General features: G+C 33.5%; 1 protein-coding gene across 8 annotated transcripts in view; it reads left to right on the forward strand.

The window, feature by feature from the left end:
• Positions 1-16,325, forward strand: part of LOC111056735 (protein son of sevenless) — a 482,488-nt gene that overhangs the window by 450,872 nt on the left and 15,291 nt on the right. For all 8 annotated transcript variants that reach the window (XM_039443299.1, XM_039443301.1, XM_039443300.1 and 5 more), the window contains 5 exons: positions 6,464-6,581; positions 7,940-8,109; positions 11,026-11,142; positions 12,274-12,592; positions 13,877-14,049. In XM_039443299.1, the coding sequence (XP_039299233.1) occupies positions 6,464-6,581; positions 7,940-8,109; positions 11,026-11,142; positions 12,274-12,592; positions 13,877-14,049 (897 nt within the window). The remainder of the gene's footprint in view (positions 1-6,463; positions 6,582-7,939; positions 8,110-11,025; positions 11,143-12,273; positions 12,593-13,876; positions 14,050-16,325) is intronic.

Raw genomic sequence — 16,325 nt, forward strand, 5'->3', positions numbered from 1 at the left:
TGGTAATAGGGCAAGAAAAGTAAAAAAGGCGATTGATACAATAATTAGTAAGATAATAGAGACCTGTATTTTCCATTAATTGTATGACTATTTCACAGTCAACAAACTGTCAAATGTAAACCAATTTGGGTTCAGGCCTAACTGTTCAACCACAATGGCGGTTGAAAAAATAGTAAATTACATCCTTGATGGTTTTGAGAAGAGAATGGTTGTAGGAGGAAAAATGTTGGACCTGAGTAAGGCGTTTGATGTTGTTTCACATGACATTCTTTGCCGGAAGCTTGAACACTATGGTATCAGAAACAGTGAACTAGAATAATAGAAAGTTACCTTAGAGATAGATACCAAATTGTTAAGCTCAATAATAATAGTAAATCTAAACCAAAGAAAGTATTAGCTGGAGTACCGCAAGGTTCGGCCCTTGAGCCCTTTTTATTCTTAGTATTTATCAATGATTTTAATGTAAATGTACCCAGCTTTTCTGTGATTTACGCTGGTGACACTACCATTTTGGATTCTAATGTAAATGTAGATAGTGTGTTAGAAAGCATTGTTTTGTCAATGGACCGTAGTAAAGAGTGGTACGGAGCAAATTGTCTGACACTTAATGAAGGCAAAACAGAGAATATAAAACAGAGACGAAACGATCGTCACTATACAAAAAGTAAGTGCATTTTCACTTCAAAAGTTTTTTAAAATTCAAGTTTAGAGAATATAATTTTCACTCTTCGTAATAATTTAAATATTGAACACAAGGTTTACCTAAAGCCAGTTAAATTATTAGGAACTAGCAGGGCACCCGTGCTCCGCTACGGGAATTAAAAGATAAGATTATTTTTGTGAAACATTTATAATATAAATTCTATCAAAATTGTTATAATCGTTTTTATAATCGTTTAGGCCACAACTTGGCATGAAAATTATATAATTCAAATCATTCGAATAATTAATTGATGTGTTGGAAGTGTTCTGTAGAATATTAGTCTGATTGCAGCGAATTTTTTAGAATATTGGGCGGGGCTCAAAAGTCAACCTCGACTTTATTCTTTGGCAATCAATATTTCCCGTTGACAGTTATCAAATTAGCAGTGATCATGTTATTTTTTATTTTGCTTAATGCAATTGAAGAATAAATTCCAAATTAAGTTGATTCGGAATTTGATGACTGGTATCCATGGATCTCTTGCTTATTCCGGAATTTTTGGCATAGCCTGTCGCTCACTTTTCGTTTCACTTTTCCAAAAGTTTAAAAGCAGCCAATCCACTGATTCTTTCTTCCATGGAAGTCCATTCATAATAGTTAGTATAACATTTATTGTGGCTGATTAATTCTCATGTCCTAAACTTTACTATCATAAATATTAAAGTGGGATCAATTTAATGTGAATTTTCATAAATCTGAATAGAGTTTATTCAATCACTTATTAACTACCATTATATGATTTCTCTCTTTGATCTTAGCTTGAACCAAAAGCTTAGGGAAGAAAATTTAGATGTAAACTAACATGTAGCTCAATTTAATTTCTATCTAAATTGACAACTTTATTTTTTACTTGTGATCTATTATCAATAGATTTGTCATGTGTCATGTAATGACATCATGGAAGGAATATCATGTTTTTTTTACTTTCCTTGCCCTACTATCATAGGTAAGGAAAGTATTGCTTTCCAAAAAAATTAAGGTACCCTAATTTCAAGTTTTCTATACGTTTCAAGGTCCCCTGAGTCCAAAAAAGTGGTTTTTGGGTATTGGTCTGTGTGTGTGTATGTGTGTGTGTGTATGTCTGTGAACACGATAACTCCATTCAAAATTAACCGATTGACTTGAAATTTTAAACTTAAGGTCCTTATATCATGAGGATCCGACAATAAGAAATTCGATAACATTCAATTCAAGATGGCGGAATAAATTATTAAAAATGATAATTACTAAAAAACCATGTTTTCACGTTTTTCTCGAAAACGGCTCTAACGATTTTCTTCAAATTTATACGATGGATAGCTATTTATAAGCCCTATCAACTGACATGAGTCTCATTTCTGGGAAAATTTCAGGAGCTCCGTAATATACTTGAGAAAAATGGCTGATAATGACTAAAAAACCATGTTTTTCACGATTTTCTCAAAAACGGCTTTAACGATTTTCATCAATTTTATAACATGGATAGCTATTTATAAGCCCTATCAACTGACATGAGTCTCATTAATAGAAAAATTTCAGGAGCTCCGTAATATACTTGAGAAAAATGGCTGATAATGACTAAAAAACCATGTTTTTCACGATTTTCTCAAAAACGGCTTTAACGATTTTCATCAATTTTATAACATGGATAGCTATTTATAAGCCCTATCAACTGACATGAGTCTCATTACTAGAAAAATTTCAGGAGCTCCGTAATATTCTTGAGAAAAATGGCGGATAATGACTAAAAAACCATGTTTTTCACGGTTTTCTCGAAAACGGCTTTAACGATTTTCTTCAAATTTATACCATGGATAACTATTTATAAGTTCTATCAACTGACATGAGTCTCATTTCTGGGAATATTTCAGGAGCTCCGTAATATTCATGAGAAAAATGGCGAATAATGACTAAAAACCATGTTTTTCACGATTTTCTCAAGAATTACTTGACCGACTTATTTCAAATTCATACTCCGTATAGTTATTTATCAGCTCTATCAACTGGCATGAGTCTTTTCCCTAGGAAACTAATGAGATCCACCCCATCCTTGAGAAATGGACTTTGTGAACTCCTTCTCGTGCATGAAGTAGGTAGGTAGAGCAGTTTATAAAAATAACACATAGTCGAGATATTTCATCTGTAGAACAGCTGTTTTGACGACTTTTGAAAAAATCATCGAATTTCACAATTTACACAAAGGAAAAAGTACTCTGAAAACAATTATATATACACATATACAGAAGTCTGATCGTAGTTTCAAATATTATGTTGCCACCAATCGTCATTATGTTATTCCCCTAAATTATTCTCGTTTAAGAATGAGGCTTACAGTTCAATGGGCAAGGAAAGTTGTGTGAGTGTACCACACCAGATTTTTTTATTTAGTTTTTAGCTGATTTTGAAACATGAAAATATCAGGCCCATTAGCACGAAAGCCTGTTCAATTTCGATCAGAATTAATCAGAGCAGGGTTTTTTTGAATAAAAGGCTTCTCTGATTGGTTCTCGTGGTATTCAGTCCGGTTTATGAATTAACAGACAGTGCAACTGGCTCTCTCAAGGCCATAGCTGCGTACAAACATGGATCAACAGAGGAACCAATACAACAAAAGCTGAAGAAATTATTCGCACTTCTATCACCTCACAATGAACAATATCGGGGCACCGAGCTTCGCTCGTTATCCATTTATTGATAAACAGAACACAATTCTTTAAAATGATTGTGAAAGGACAAACAGGCACAGCCGAAAACTGTTTCTTCCCCGAATTTTGATTAATACACTATAAATGGTCCAAAAAGTGGGTTATGTTTCTTACAATTGATGAATTTACGTCCAATTTTCAGTCAAAATATTTTAAAACCGAAAAGTTCTAATTTAGATTGTTTACAAACCAAATTGAATAACTAAATAACACTCACTAATTACTTTAAACTGTAAATAATTATTTACTTTGAATATTATGATATACTCTAATCTAGAGTGATAAACCATGTCATGTCAACAAATCAGATTATTTTGATAGAGTCTATTAAAATTTCTAGATAATATATTTCTCGCGAGATACGGTAAGCTGTTTGAATGATTACACAGCTGATCTCCCACAAAGGCACACGCATCTTTTGTTATCGACAGACGACGAAATCTCTTCTTCCAAGGATGAATTATCCTTTTAATGTCCTTCAGCGAGTTTTTCCCAGGGATGAGACCAAGTGCAATGGAATCTTTATATTATAAATCTACTATGTTCTGAATTTCGTGAGAATCGTTAGAGCCGTTTTCGAGATCCAGTGCAATACAAACATCCAAACATCTAAACATATAAACAGAAGTTGCTCGTTCAATAGTATAGGATTACATTCAACTACCATATGTTTAGAAAGATCGATTTTAAATTTCTTTTGCTATCATCCGATCACTTTCTGAACCTATTCTTCCAGATGTTCCATGAATACTGCAATGTTTTAAAATAAGGTCACCAAATTTGTAACTCAACTACAGTTATTATAATCTATATCATTTGCTCACACCCTCTCACGTTTTAAACAGACTATGGAAAAACATTTTTTTTGATCAGCTGCTACTTGAGGGACCAATAATCCTTTCTCAAGGAACTTCAGCGAATCTTCCCAGAGTTGAGAACTGTGCCAAAATAATTTTTTTTTGTCGTAAACCCACTATATTCCTGATTTAATCAAAATCGTTAGATCCGTCCGACATACATACATATCCACAAACACACATATTCAAACAGAAATTGCTTTCTCAGTATAATTAACTTCAATGATTATGATTTCATTCAATGAGAGGTTATTTCACATAATAATAACAGCTGGCATCAAAAATAAAAATGTCAAACATGATTGAAATTGAAACAGTAGCGATCATCAACATTATTATCTTCATCTGATCTAAATTAACCAAATTATAGTAAGATTCACATCAATGTGTCAGCATTGATTGAATTGGGAGCATTGGTGCTATTAATGAGGAATACTGACAGTCAACGAACTGTTATGCATATTCTCCAGTATTTTTTTCGAAAGCTACCTTCTATTTTCTCAATGTTTGAGAATCTTAATGTTCAACAATCAATGCTTGAGGATAATTGATTCATGGGAAAAGCGCCTTACTTCTAAGGAAGATATTTTTACATTAGGAAAAGCAACAACAGCTATTTGGCCGTTTTAATAAATAACCCCTTTCTTTCGCCAAGTTAAATTTTGGCCGAATTTCCTCATTCTTTGCAGACAGAGTCCACAACGGACACTTCTGAATTTTTAAAAATACCCTCCATATATCATACTGAATTATTGAAATTTCATCGAAATTGTTTAAGCAGTTTTCGCGATCTGTCGGATATACTATCAAAATTAGTCTTGATAGAATAGGATCAATTGATAGAAGCAGCTCCCGACATGAATGTATGTTTTATGAAAAATAAAAATTATTATCTATACTCCCAGGTACCTATACTTCAATAGCTCTGATTGAAGCAGCAGTGTTCAATCAATTTATTCTCGATAAATGCATTTTAATTAGTTCTTCAACTTGGTGCCAACCCAATGAAGTCATCTCAACTTGATGCCAACCTGACAAAATTATTAATTTAGTTGCCAGTTAACAACTGTTTCGAAGAGGTACTCTCTCTAGATTACAGTTCTATAGTAACATATGATATGGACATTTCTATTATAATTGAGAGATTGGAAGAAGAAGAATATACATTCGGAAAAACGAACTTTAAACCCTTAAAAACCATTTCGAGTTGAAATATCGCCAAAAGATTTCTTAGTGAGCACCTAGAACGTATAAGGAAGCTATATTCCAAGTTTTGTTGCAATCCATCCAGTAGTTTCCCAGAAATCGTGATCAGTGAGTGAGTGAGTGAGTCAGTGAGATAAGAATTTTATAAGTATAGATAATGCTGGACAGCAAGCTGACCTGGAGTAGTCATGTAGAATATTCATGTAAAAAGTTGGCCAGAATCATATTCCTTTTAAGGAAATTGAAATATAACTTTAGTAAGGAATTCTTGCTTATTACCTATTATGGTATTTTTCACTCTCAACTTAATTATGGACTTCGACTGTGGGGTAACTCTAGTGAGGTGAAAAAGTATTCTTATGGCAGAAAAAGGCTATTCGTTGTATAGTTGGCCTGAAGAGTGATGAAACTTGTAAAAATAGCTTTATTGAACTGAATATTATGATGCTTCCATCTATGTACATTTATTGCAATCTAATTTACGTTAAAAAAAATATAAATAATTTTGAACAACACTATCATCAGCATGCACATCTAACTAGACACAGAGATAACATAGTCACGTCATATATTAGACTAAGTAAACCATTAAAAACCCATAGGTATCAGCAATATCTATTGTTTTACAAATTGGCGCGCACAATCAGGATCCTGTCTACAAAAAAAAATCCAACAATATCCTATTGGCTGAAGCAAAGTGCTTTTCACTCAACTGAAGAGTATCTTAATCTTACTGACATCAATAACTTGACTGGTAATTGATTTGTAATCTTAAGATCATTGACACAATTATTCATATTTTAAAAACCTCAGAAGTATAGTAGAGTTCACCAAAGATGGTACCCAAGTAGCTCATTGTTTTTTTTAAGCCATGGCTACAATATATCTGTTCAAGATTAGTGAAGCCTGTCATTGGAGCAAGAGATAATTTATTTCTAAAATTTAAGTAAACTTCATCGATAAAAATGACTTTTATCTATGTCATCGACATCAATGACTTTTATGTGATTCAGGCAATATCTGCCCGCCTTGAAAAGGTACTCGATGAAGCCAGGGAGCTGAATCTTGACCACTTCCGCAAGTACCAAGAAAAGTTGAGGTCTATCAACCCACCGTGCGTTCCATTCTTCGGTAAGTAAAGATCATTGACAGAATTATTCAAAATTTAAGAACCTCAGAAGTATAGTAGAGTTCACCAACGATGGTATCCATGTAGCACATTGTTTTTTTTATGCTGATTTTTTACTCTTGCATGAGACAATTATTGTTAATTTTAAAACCTGGAATAGACATTTGCTTGACATTGAAAAACTTGAAAGCTCAAAAAGGTGCTGTTGTTACTAGATAACCTCATACCCATACAAAGAGTAGATAGCACTTCATTTTGAATAGAAAATAATAGAAATATTTATTAGCCGATAAATACTTGAAATAGTACAGTGGGTCTTGTTACATATATGGATCATAATACTGAATACGGTACATTCATAAGTATACATTTCAATATAATTTTAACGAATTACAACAAACATTTAAACATTAATCATTATAACAAAACAATTTTAACAATTATATAAATTATCAGTGAGCTTGAAAGAAACTAGTTACAATATCGCAAGGGAGATCAAAGAAATCTCCAACACTGTACAGTGTGTTTTCTAAAAGCATCCTTCCCACATTCGTTTTGAAGACGAATATTACTAAGATTCCTGGAACACAACGGTAATTTATTGAAAGCTTTCATTGATAGGACCTCAGATTGACACTGTAACCTTTCCAGTCTTACATAGGGAACATTCAAATAATAACCCTGTGTAGTGGAGTGCCTATGCATTTCTGATCTACACTTTGAAGCATGTAGCTCATTTTTACTTTTATCAGAATTATAATATACAAACTGAATATCGTCATAATGATCCAGCCATTATTCTCAGTACTTTTTTCTAGAGCAATAGAATTTTTCCCACATCAGCTACCCCACCCCAGAGAATAAGCCTGTTCATAATTACACTCTGGAAAACCCTAAATAATGAAATTTTCAAATACTGAAAAGGAACAAGATTTTTCAGTCATCTTAACAGAAACACCACCCTGCTGAGCCTTTCACATACCCAATCAATGTGACTTGTCCAAGTTAGCTTGGTATTATACCAAGGAGTTTAACATTCTCAGTTTTATTTGTCACATTTCTTTGTGAGAGTTCAATATGAGATTCACACCGTTAAAATTCGTTGAATAATTCCAATCAAACAATCACACTAATGTGAATTAGTATATTACATGAATATGTATGTAATCTAATCTCTCTCAATAAGAAAGCATTAACTGAATCTGAACTAGAACAGAAATTATGCTTGATTGGATTATTGAATTTTATTATCTCGCGATTATCATTGATTAGTTTACTTTAACAAGAGCTTTTAAAATCTCTGTTGCTAATATTGTGATCTGTGACTGTGGTTTTAAAAATTTCAACTTGATTTTTTCAGGTATGTACCTAACTAACATATTGCATATTGAAGAAGGAAATCCTGACTACCTTCCGTCTGCCCCTGATCTCATCAATTTCAATAAGCGTCGTAAGGTAGCTGAAATAACAGGTGAAATACAACAGTACCAGAATCAGCCATACTGTCTCAGCGTCCAGCCAAAAATCAGAGTGAGTCACAATAATTCATTCTTCTAATCTTGTTTAAACACGTTTTATGATTCATATTATATTTATACAATCACCATTATCAAGTGATAAACTTGTTTGATAAGCACATTCTTTTGCGGTGGTTCATTCTCTGGTCGGCAGTACAAAGGTGTTAAGTTAATTTTTGGTCAAAATGAGTTATGTCAATAGAAAAATGTAGAAAAAAATGTACTTTCAGATGGTACAAACGGCATAAGTCTTCTATGAATATTACCTGAGTTATTGATGATGGTATTTTAGTCACATCTCACATCATGATATAAAGGAATTTCACAGGATGGTACAAACGTCTTAAGTTGACTTATAACATTAGTATCATCTGTGATGAATTTCCCATTGCGGTACAAAAGTCTCAAGTCAACATATGGCATTCATACTGCACCACTCGCGTTCCACCTTTTGGTACTTAAATCTTACTTGTGACATTGGTACCACTGACACGTTTTTAGAATTATCATACTGGCAATGGCATAACACAGATTGAGCATTGAACATTGGACACTTGGAAAACATGACTGTATAGAATTGATTTGTTTTTGATTAATTATTTCTATATAATAAGAGAGAGTAGGGTTGTGTTTGTTCGTTAGTTCGCATCAAAACATGTCAACTTGTGGATTGCATACCGGAAAAACGGGAATGATTTAGATCTCCAAATTTTCTAAGAATATCAATCTCGAGCACCTGGAAGCCCAAATTTTAATTTTCCTTCTAGATTTTTCAAAATTATGTTTGAATTTCATTAATGGTACACTCGATTTCATTGAAAAATCACCAAATCATATGGTCGAAATTAAAAAAGGAACATCTGTTTCTATATTGCTTTCTACCTGAAAAACATAGTTTTGAAACTTCGTTTTCCTGATGCACTGTTTAGTCCTACACGTGGCATGGATTATTAATTTTTCAGCTAGAAATTTTTAAGACAAAGTGCTAAATAAACGTTTACAGTTTCATCAATGCTGTATCGGCAATATGAAAACGCATGCAATTAATATGTCTTTGAATGAAGGTATTGTTATTTACATAAAGAAATTATATTCTTCCATTTTTATTTAATTAAAATTTCAAAATTATTCGTGCCCTGATAGAACGACTGACTCACTGTACAGTCAGTCGAAAATTTTAATATTGGAATGAGGGGTATTTTGGCAAGCTGAGCAAAAAAATAAGGTCATATGCACCTTTTCGTTATATCTTCAAATGAAAAATGAGTTTTGTGTGTATTCAAAACTCCCTCTGAAAGGGAAACTATTCAACTTATTCTATCTTTTAGTGAAATAACAATGATCATCCATCCATGTATCATCCTCTATACTATAATAAAGGAAAGAACTGGATTATAAATGTAGCCTATACATGTGTAAAGTATAGGGAAATTATGTTTGACGCATTATCACGTCAGAACTACTGGACTGATTAACTTGAAATTTTGCATATAGATTCTTGCTTAACCGAGGGTGGTTATAGATCAATTTTAAATTCTTCAAGATTTGATTACATCAAGTTTTCAATTATTTGTCATCCTTCCAGTTTGATTTATCGAAAATTTGAGTTTGATTCAATTTTTATTATCATGCATGAGGAGTTGCATTCTGGCTAAGTATTCATAGAATGGAACAAAATGACAATTTTGATAGTCATCAGCAAACCCTAATGTATTCAGCAAATAAAAACTCACACGTATCTGTCATGTTTATGAAGGCTGTTTCTGATTTCCCACACATCCATACAATCAACCATAAATTCCTAGTTCCAGGACGTACTCACATGGAATGTGATGTTTATCTTTCAATCATTGAAAAACGAAAGAAAAAGACCCAGGTACCAATTTACCACCCACATGACTGTTACCAGTTGGTACGGTCATGTGGCAAGAAGAATCCATTTGTGGTACACAAAATGAAGCAGGATCATTTTTTCAGCTTTTCCTAGTTGTTGAAAGAGGGTTTAGTTCTCAAGAAAAGAAACGATGAGAACGAACAATTTTTCTGGCGCAACATACAATGGTTCCAGTATGTGAAGTCTGAAGTGGGTATTGTGCGTTACAAAGAGAGTTTAGGGGAAAATGTACCATTCAAAAGAATAAATTTCAAGAGAAGGGGGAAAAACATTATGTCATTTACATGTAAAAAATCCTACAACGGGATTTTACCAATTAGTTTGGAGAAGAAAAATGATTCCACCTCTATTCCACGAATTTTACAGGAGTCTGACAACCCATGCTTCACAGGCTTGTGATATAGATCCAGACCTGCGAGATGTAAATATTGATGAAGAAAATAATAATTGATTTATTTTTTATTAAAATAAGTAATATTTCAAATCAAATAAATATATTTTTCATCTGAAAGAGTATTTGGATCAATTTACCTGATCTAATCTATATGCAAGGAATCTGGTATTTTAGACATAAGTCAACAATCATTCATTAAATATGGATGCTCTCAACGGCTTAAGTCATAAAATTTGAATAAATATCAAATTCTATCTGATATTGGTTAAATGCATCAGTACCATTCAGAACTGTGGATAAAAATGAATATAATGTGTTAACTTTGAAATTTAATGTGTTTCAAGTCTTGTGTTAGAATTTTTTGATATCTTCTTTCCTCTCTACTGGAAAATCAGATTTTTTGACTTAACACCTTTGTACTGCTGACCAGAGCATTAAGATAAGATGCTGGAACCTTGGATTGATGCTGGAACATCACAGAGGGATTGCATCCCACTAATGCGCATGCAAGCGAAATAAAATCAACGCGGCTACATTGATTAGATTCTGTGTTTTGTTGTTTCGTTTAAATACGTAATCTTGTATTAATTGTGAATAATTTACCGAATAATTTCAATTTTATTTTTGTATTTTCGTCGTAGCATTTCCTGGAGACTTTATCTCCCTTCGAAGGCCAAAAAGACACGGAAATCAGTAACTACTTGTATCAGAAATCGTTGGATGTTGAACCAAGAGCAGCTCGTCAAGCTCCTAGATTTGTAAGTTTTTATTTTTGTAGTCATATCTTGTATTTCATTTTGAAGACTGTTACGTTAAGCTTCAACCTGTGTTACAAATAATGTAGGTAATACTATTTACTGTTCAAATGAAGTAAAAGATGTAAACTTATCCTGACTTTTATATAAACAGCTTATGAAAATTATATACGAGCTTGGCAAATGGCAAGTCAATCAGCAATTCTGTTTATCGTACTGTAATCGAATTTCAGTCACTGTTAATTAGCTAAGGTTAAGTAATGCCATCGAAATAAGTAGGTACGCATTCTAGAAAGAACATTATTAAATTTAGAACAATTTAATCACAAAAGAACCACATGTACGCGGAATGCTTGTTTTTCTGTAATAATCACCTATATTATTTGTTGCAAATAAATCAATTATAACTTTGTAAAACAATTTTTTTGTACAATACCAAGGGCAAAACATGCTCAAGCTCCACAGAGTTAGGTGGATCAGGATTATAATATCAAGTTAGAGCTACTTATACATAAGCATTGCTGAAATTGAAAAAATCCAAGCCAAAGTTGCAAAAAAACAATTATAGAAACCGAGAAAACAAAGAGGAAAATCTCCAATCCAATATTGCATGTCAATTATTCATCATTTCGTGGAGTTGATAATAAAGTGTTGACTGACGGTATCTCGACTTGATTTCTCCATTTCAGAAAAGGGTCTTATGAGTAGGTTTAGCTCATTTTCTTTATCTCAAGAATTCATACTGCATTTAATGCAGTAGCCAAGTAGCTAAATAACGTCTACCTACAAAGTTTTCAAACTCCTATTAGCAAATTTATTGATGACTGTCGAACTGGATTTGGAATGACGTATGAAAAACATTTCGGATATAAATGTTAATGAAAGTTGGTAAATCGACTTATTACTGTAAAACGTAGAATGTAGAATGTCGCGAGAAATACAGAAAGTTAATGTTAATGTTGATGAAATATTAATTATTGTTGATGAATATCTAAAGTCAATAATTTATATACCTATAATAGTTAATGGTAATTGGAAAATCGTTTGATTACTGTTAAACAGATGAAGAATGTAGAATGTTACGAGAAATACAGGAAATTTAGATATCAATCATTAATAAGAACTGTTTTTTAGCCTCGCAAATGGCCCGATTTGAATCTAAAATCGCCGGGGATCAAGGTACGCAACCTGGCGTCACGCAGCCATCCACCACAACCTCTCACCTCCGTGCCACTCACGGCTACCCTACATCACCACCCCGCACCCTCCTCTTCTTCCTCATCCTCCTCACCAAGGCTAGCTGTCGCCTCCTCCTCTTCGGTAGCTGCTGCCTCCTCTTCAACAGCCGCAGCTGCAGTCGCCTCCTCAGCTACTGCAGAAGATAGTGACGACACTCCCAAGACTCCCATCGCCTCTGATTTTAGTGTTTTCGCGCCGGTCCATATTGGTCCATGTAAGTAACTAGTGAATAGTTTCTTTATAAGCACACTTCAAGTATGCAATAAAAATTATCGATTCATTTGAAAACCACTTTACTAATCAGTAGAGTCTTGCTAACTTGATCTTCAAAAACTCAGTAATCCGGAATCCTTGGCATGTTCCTACTATTGTATGTGTTGTTCATAATTGGCAATCCGGCCCATTCTTCACTTAAAATTCACAGTGTTCGTTATATCGTTTGTAGATAATGCTGTAATCCCTGGGCATGCGCAAATTTTAGTCAAATTACAAAATCTCTGTGTAATTTCTTTTGATAATATGCCTTGAGATCTTCTATACAAGAACTGTATTGCAAATGACTCTAGTGACAAATGAGCCGTGATAAATGATAGAAGCGCACGATTCTCTAGTATTGCTGAGCAATCTTATTGGATTAATGAATGTGGGTTCTTCTCCTAAAACTTTTACTTCATTCAACATTTTGGAACTTCGGAACATTTTGTTTCTGGTATTATTCATTCGATTTATCTCTTACAATGTTTTTCGTATTATTCATTTGATACATTTCTTACAATGCTTTTGGTATTATTCATTTGATACATTTCTCACAAGTATGTAGCCTTCAAAATTAGTTCATTTTCGTTTAAGAATAATTTTTAATCAGTGAAAGTGGAATAAGAAGTACCATCACTTAATTTCGAACGTTATTCTTGATTGGAAAATTAGCAGGTTTGGGCGGAAGCCTGTTGTGATTTTTATGAAGTGTTGTAAATCCACTAAATGAATGAGTAAAAATTGCCATGACACTCAAAGTTGTCCAGTGCTCTTTAGCCGTGAAATGCACTATAGTTATATATCAGTTATTTTACCGGGAACGATAATCAGGTAAACATTTCTTTGCCATTAGTTGTAATAATTATTAGCGTTGAATTATATTATTGAACTCGATGTTGAAATATTTGTTTTGGTCACATACTCAAAAAACGGACAGCTAATCTATTACTGGATAGATTTTCGTCTAGTTAAGACAGTCCTGTAGATTTACCGGACACTTGCAATGCCTTTGGTTAACATAATTTCGTTTTTGCTTGGATCAACAATGCAATTTGTCCTCAGTATTGAAACTATAGTAGTGTTTGTGTCTCACTTATTGTTGTTAGTTGCTCATTTGCATGTATTTGTTGTTAGAAGTGAGACAGTAACCGTTTAAATAGTATTGAATAGTATGATGAAATATTGTTTGGATCAACAATTTGTATGCAGTGTTTTTTATTTAACAATTTGTTGTTATTTGCAGCCGGTCATAGCAGTGGTAGCTCAGGCAATCAGTCGCCTGGTGGACTGAGTCAGGCTTCAACTGCCTCCTGCATTCTCCCTACCGCTTCATCCTCGCCGCATTACCCCCTAGCTCCGCCACTGCCACCACGCACCCGCAAGCGAGAGAGCTCTGTAGGTGACGCTTCTGGCCAGGTACACTAACTATTCAAATTTACATTTAGTCACAAATTAACACCTTATAAGGAAATTCTCTTTTGGAGTTACTTTTGAGTTTTTGGTTTCGAAAATCTTCCTATTTTAATTATACAGCGGTAATACTGCAAAGCATTCAGCGATGATTTACTCGTAATTAAATGAAAAAAAAACTATTTCTCTAACCAACCAAGCTCCAAGTAAATCACGTCATATGAGCTCTCATAACTTTACAATTGATCATGTGAAACCTCCATGATTTTTCATGCCTCACATCTGGAAGTATCTTGAATGCAAGTCTAAAAATGTGAAGAGAGAAAAAAATTAACATACATCTGATCCAAGTGTGTGTGGAGAAGATCTGTTATTTATTACGAAAATATGTGTTTTGTAGTTTGAGAAGAATGAGTCATTCTTGAATTGATAATGATGATGAATTTAATCATTATTAAAAATTACATCAAAGGAATGATAACCCAATGAAGAACCTGTCATTGGAAAAGTATAAGTTATAAACAATGTATTATCATACTTGAAGCGTTAACTCATTTATAACCTCATTTAGCAAATAAAAAATAAGCAAATGTACATAAAAAATAATGAAGAAATAAATGCATGTGCAATACAATTTTAGCATAGCCTTGAACCACAGGCGATTTTTATTTTTGATTCATAATTTTGACTTAACTACTAATCTATTATTAAAGCTGCAAATGACTAATCTATTATTAAAGCTGCAAATGACGAAAAATTTACAGCCAATACTGCTTTTTGTCTGGAATAAATGATAATGTTTAGAAACTGAATACAATACCGTTATCATCTGTGGTCAAAGCAATAATGCAACAATAGTATTCATTGTTGGTTGGCAACGCTGGTTGCAGTTGGAAAATAACAAGTTTAAGTGCTTTTGATGAATTTGTTGATTTTTACGGGATATTGCTTTCTAAGTTGAGGTGATTGTGACTGAGGGAAGCTATAAGTATTCCACTTAAGGATGGACCAAGGCAGACTTCTTTCGCGACGGTTTTTCGTGAGTAGCAGATAGATTTTGTCCATTCTAACCCTACTGAGTTTCAAGGCAGTGTATTCAGCCATTTTTCGGAACCTTGAGTTGTACGGCATTTTAGAAGAATTGAACTTAGAACTCAGATGATACCAACGATCGAACTACAAATTGACCTGTGTAAGACTGATGCGAATCGGGGGATGAATTCTTCGGCAGTGTATATTGTTTGTTCATCTGCCTCCATCTAGCAGTGAATCTCAAGACCCCGGCCATCATGGAAGCTACTCGCTACAACTGTCTACATCTCCAATTACAAGCAGGCAACAAATCTTTGAAGTAGCGCCTCATTACTTAGCATGCTAAACGCGCTCGACTGGCCATGATAGGTACGCGTTGAAGCTAGAGACGAGTTTCGTCCACGAGTCTGTCGCTCATGTCGCTTATGTTGCAGCTCTGGAGCTATCTTTTTTCTGAGTAGCGAGCGTCAGCCGATGACTCATCGCAATTTCAGTATTACCAACTCTCGTAAAAAAAAGATAGAAAGATTCTGATTTCGGATTTGGATTCAGCACCCCCAAATTCGTTAAAGCGTAAGTCCAATTTTTGAAAATATTCAAAAACAAGGGAGTTACGACTGGTTTAAATATAGCTTTCCATTATCATATAATTATATAGTAAAAATTATCTCGTAGCTTATCAGTGTGAGGAATAAGGTGGAATTTCCATTTCGATTTAAATGTAATATTTTCAAATAAACTAGTGAAAAGTTGTCAAAGAAATGTTCAATTATTAATCTATTGATGAATAGTGCAATTCTCTGCTCTGTCTATCAGTGAATAAGATCAATGTGAGTGAACCTATTGTATTATTCGATTCACTAGACGATACGTGATGATACGATTGATGATACGTAATATTCTAAATATAATATAATGTATACATAGTTGAAACATACACGTAGGGTACTGTATGTAGACTACTGTAGAAAATAGAATACAGCTTGTTCAATGTTATTGTGAGAAATAAGGTGGAATCATGCGAAAAAATTCAAAGTATCATTTTTCAAAACTTTATTTTATTACTCACAGTAATTGCACAGTAATTGTGAGTAATATAATATAGTTTTAAAGAAGGGTACTTGATCATGAATACGAGTAGCCCTCACCAAAATAGCTAATAAGGTGGAATCTTTTTCGATGTCAATGATATATATTGTGAAATAATTAAGTGAAAAGTTGTGAAAGCTGTGTTCAAATTATTGAGTAGC

This window comes from Nilaparvata lugens, chromosome X, assembly GCF_014356525.2.
Source record: "Nilaparvata lugens isolate BPH chromosome X, ASM1435652v1, whole genome shotgun sequence".
Taxonomy (NCBI): Eukaryota; Metazoa; Arthropoda; class Insecta; order Hemiptera; family Delphacidae; genus Nilaparvata; species Nilaparvata lugens.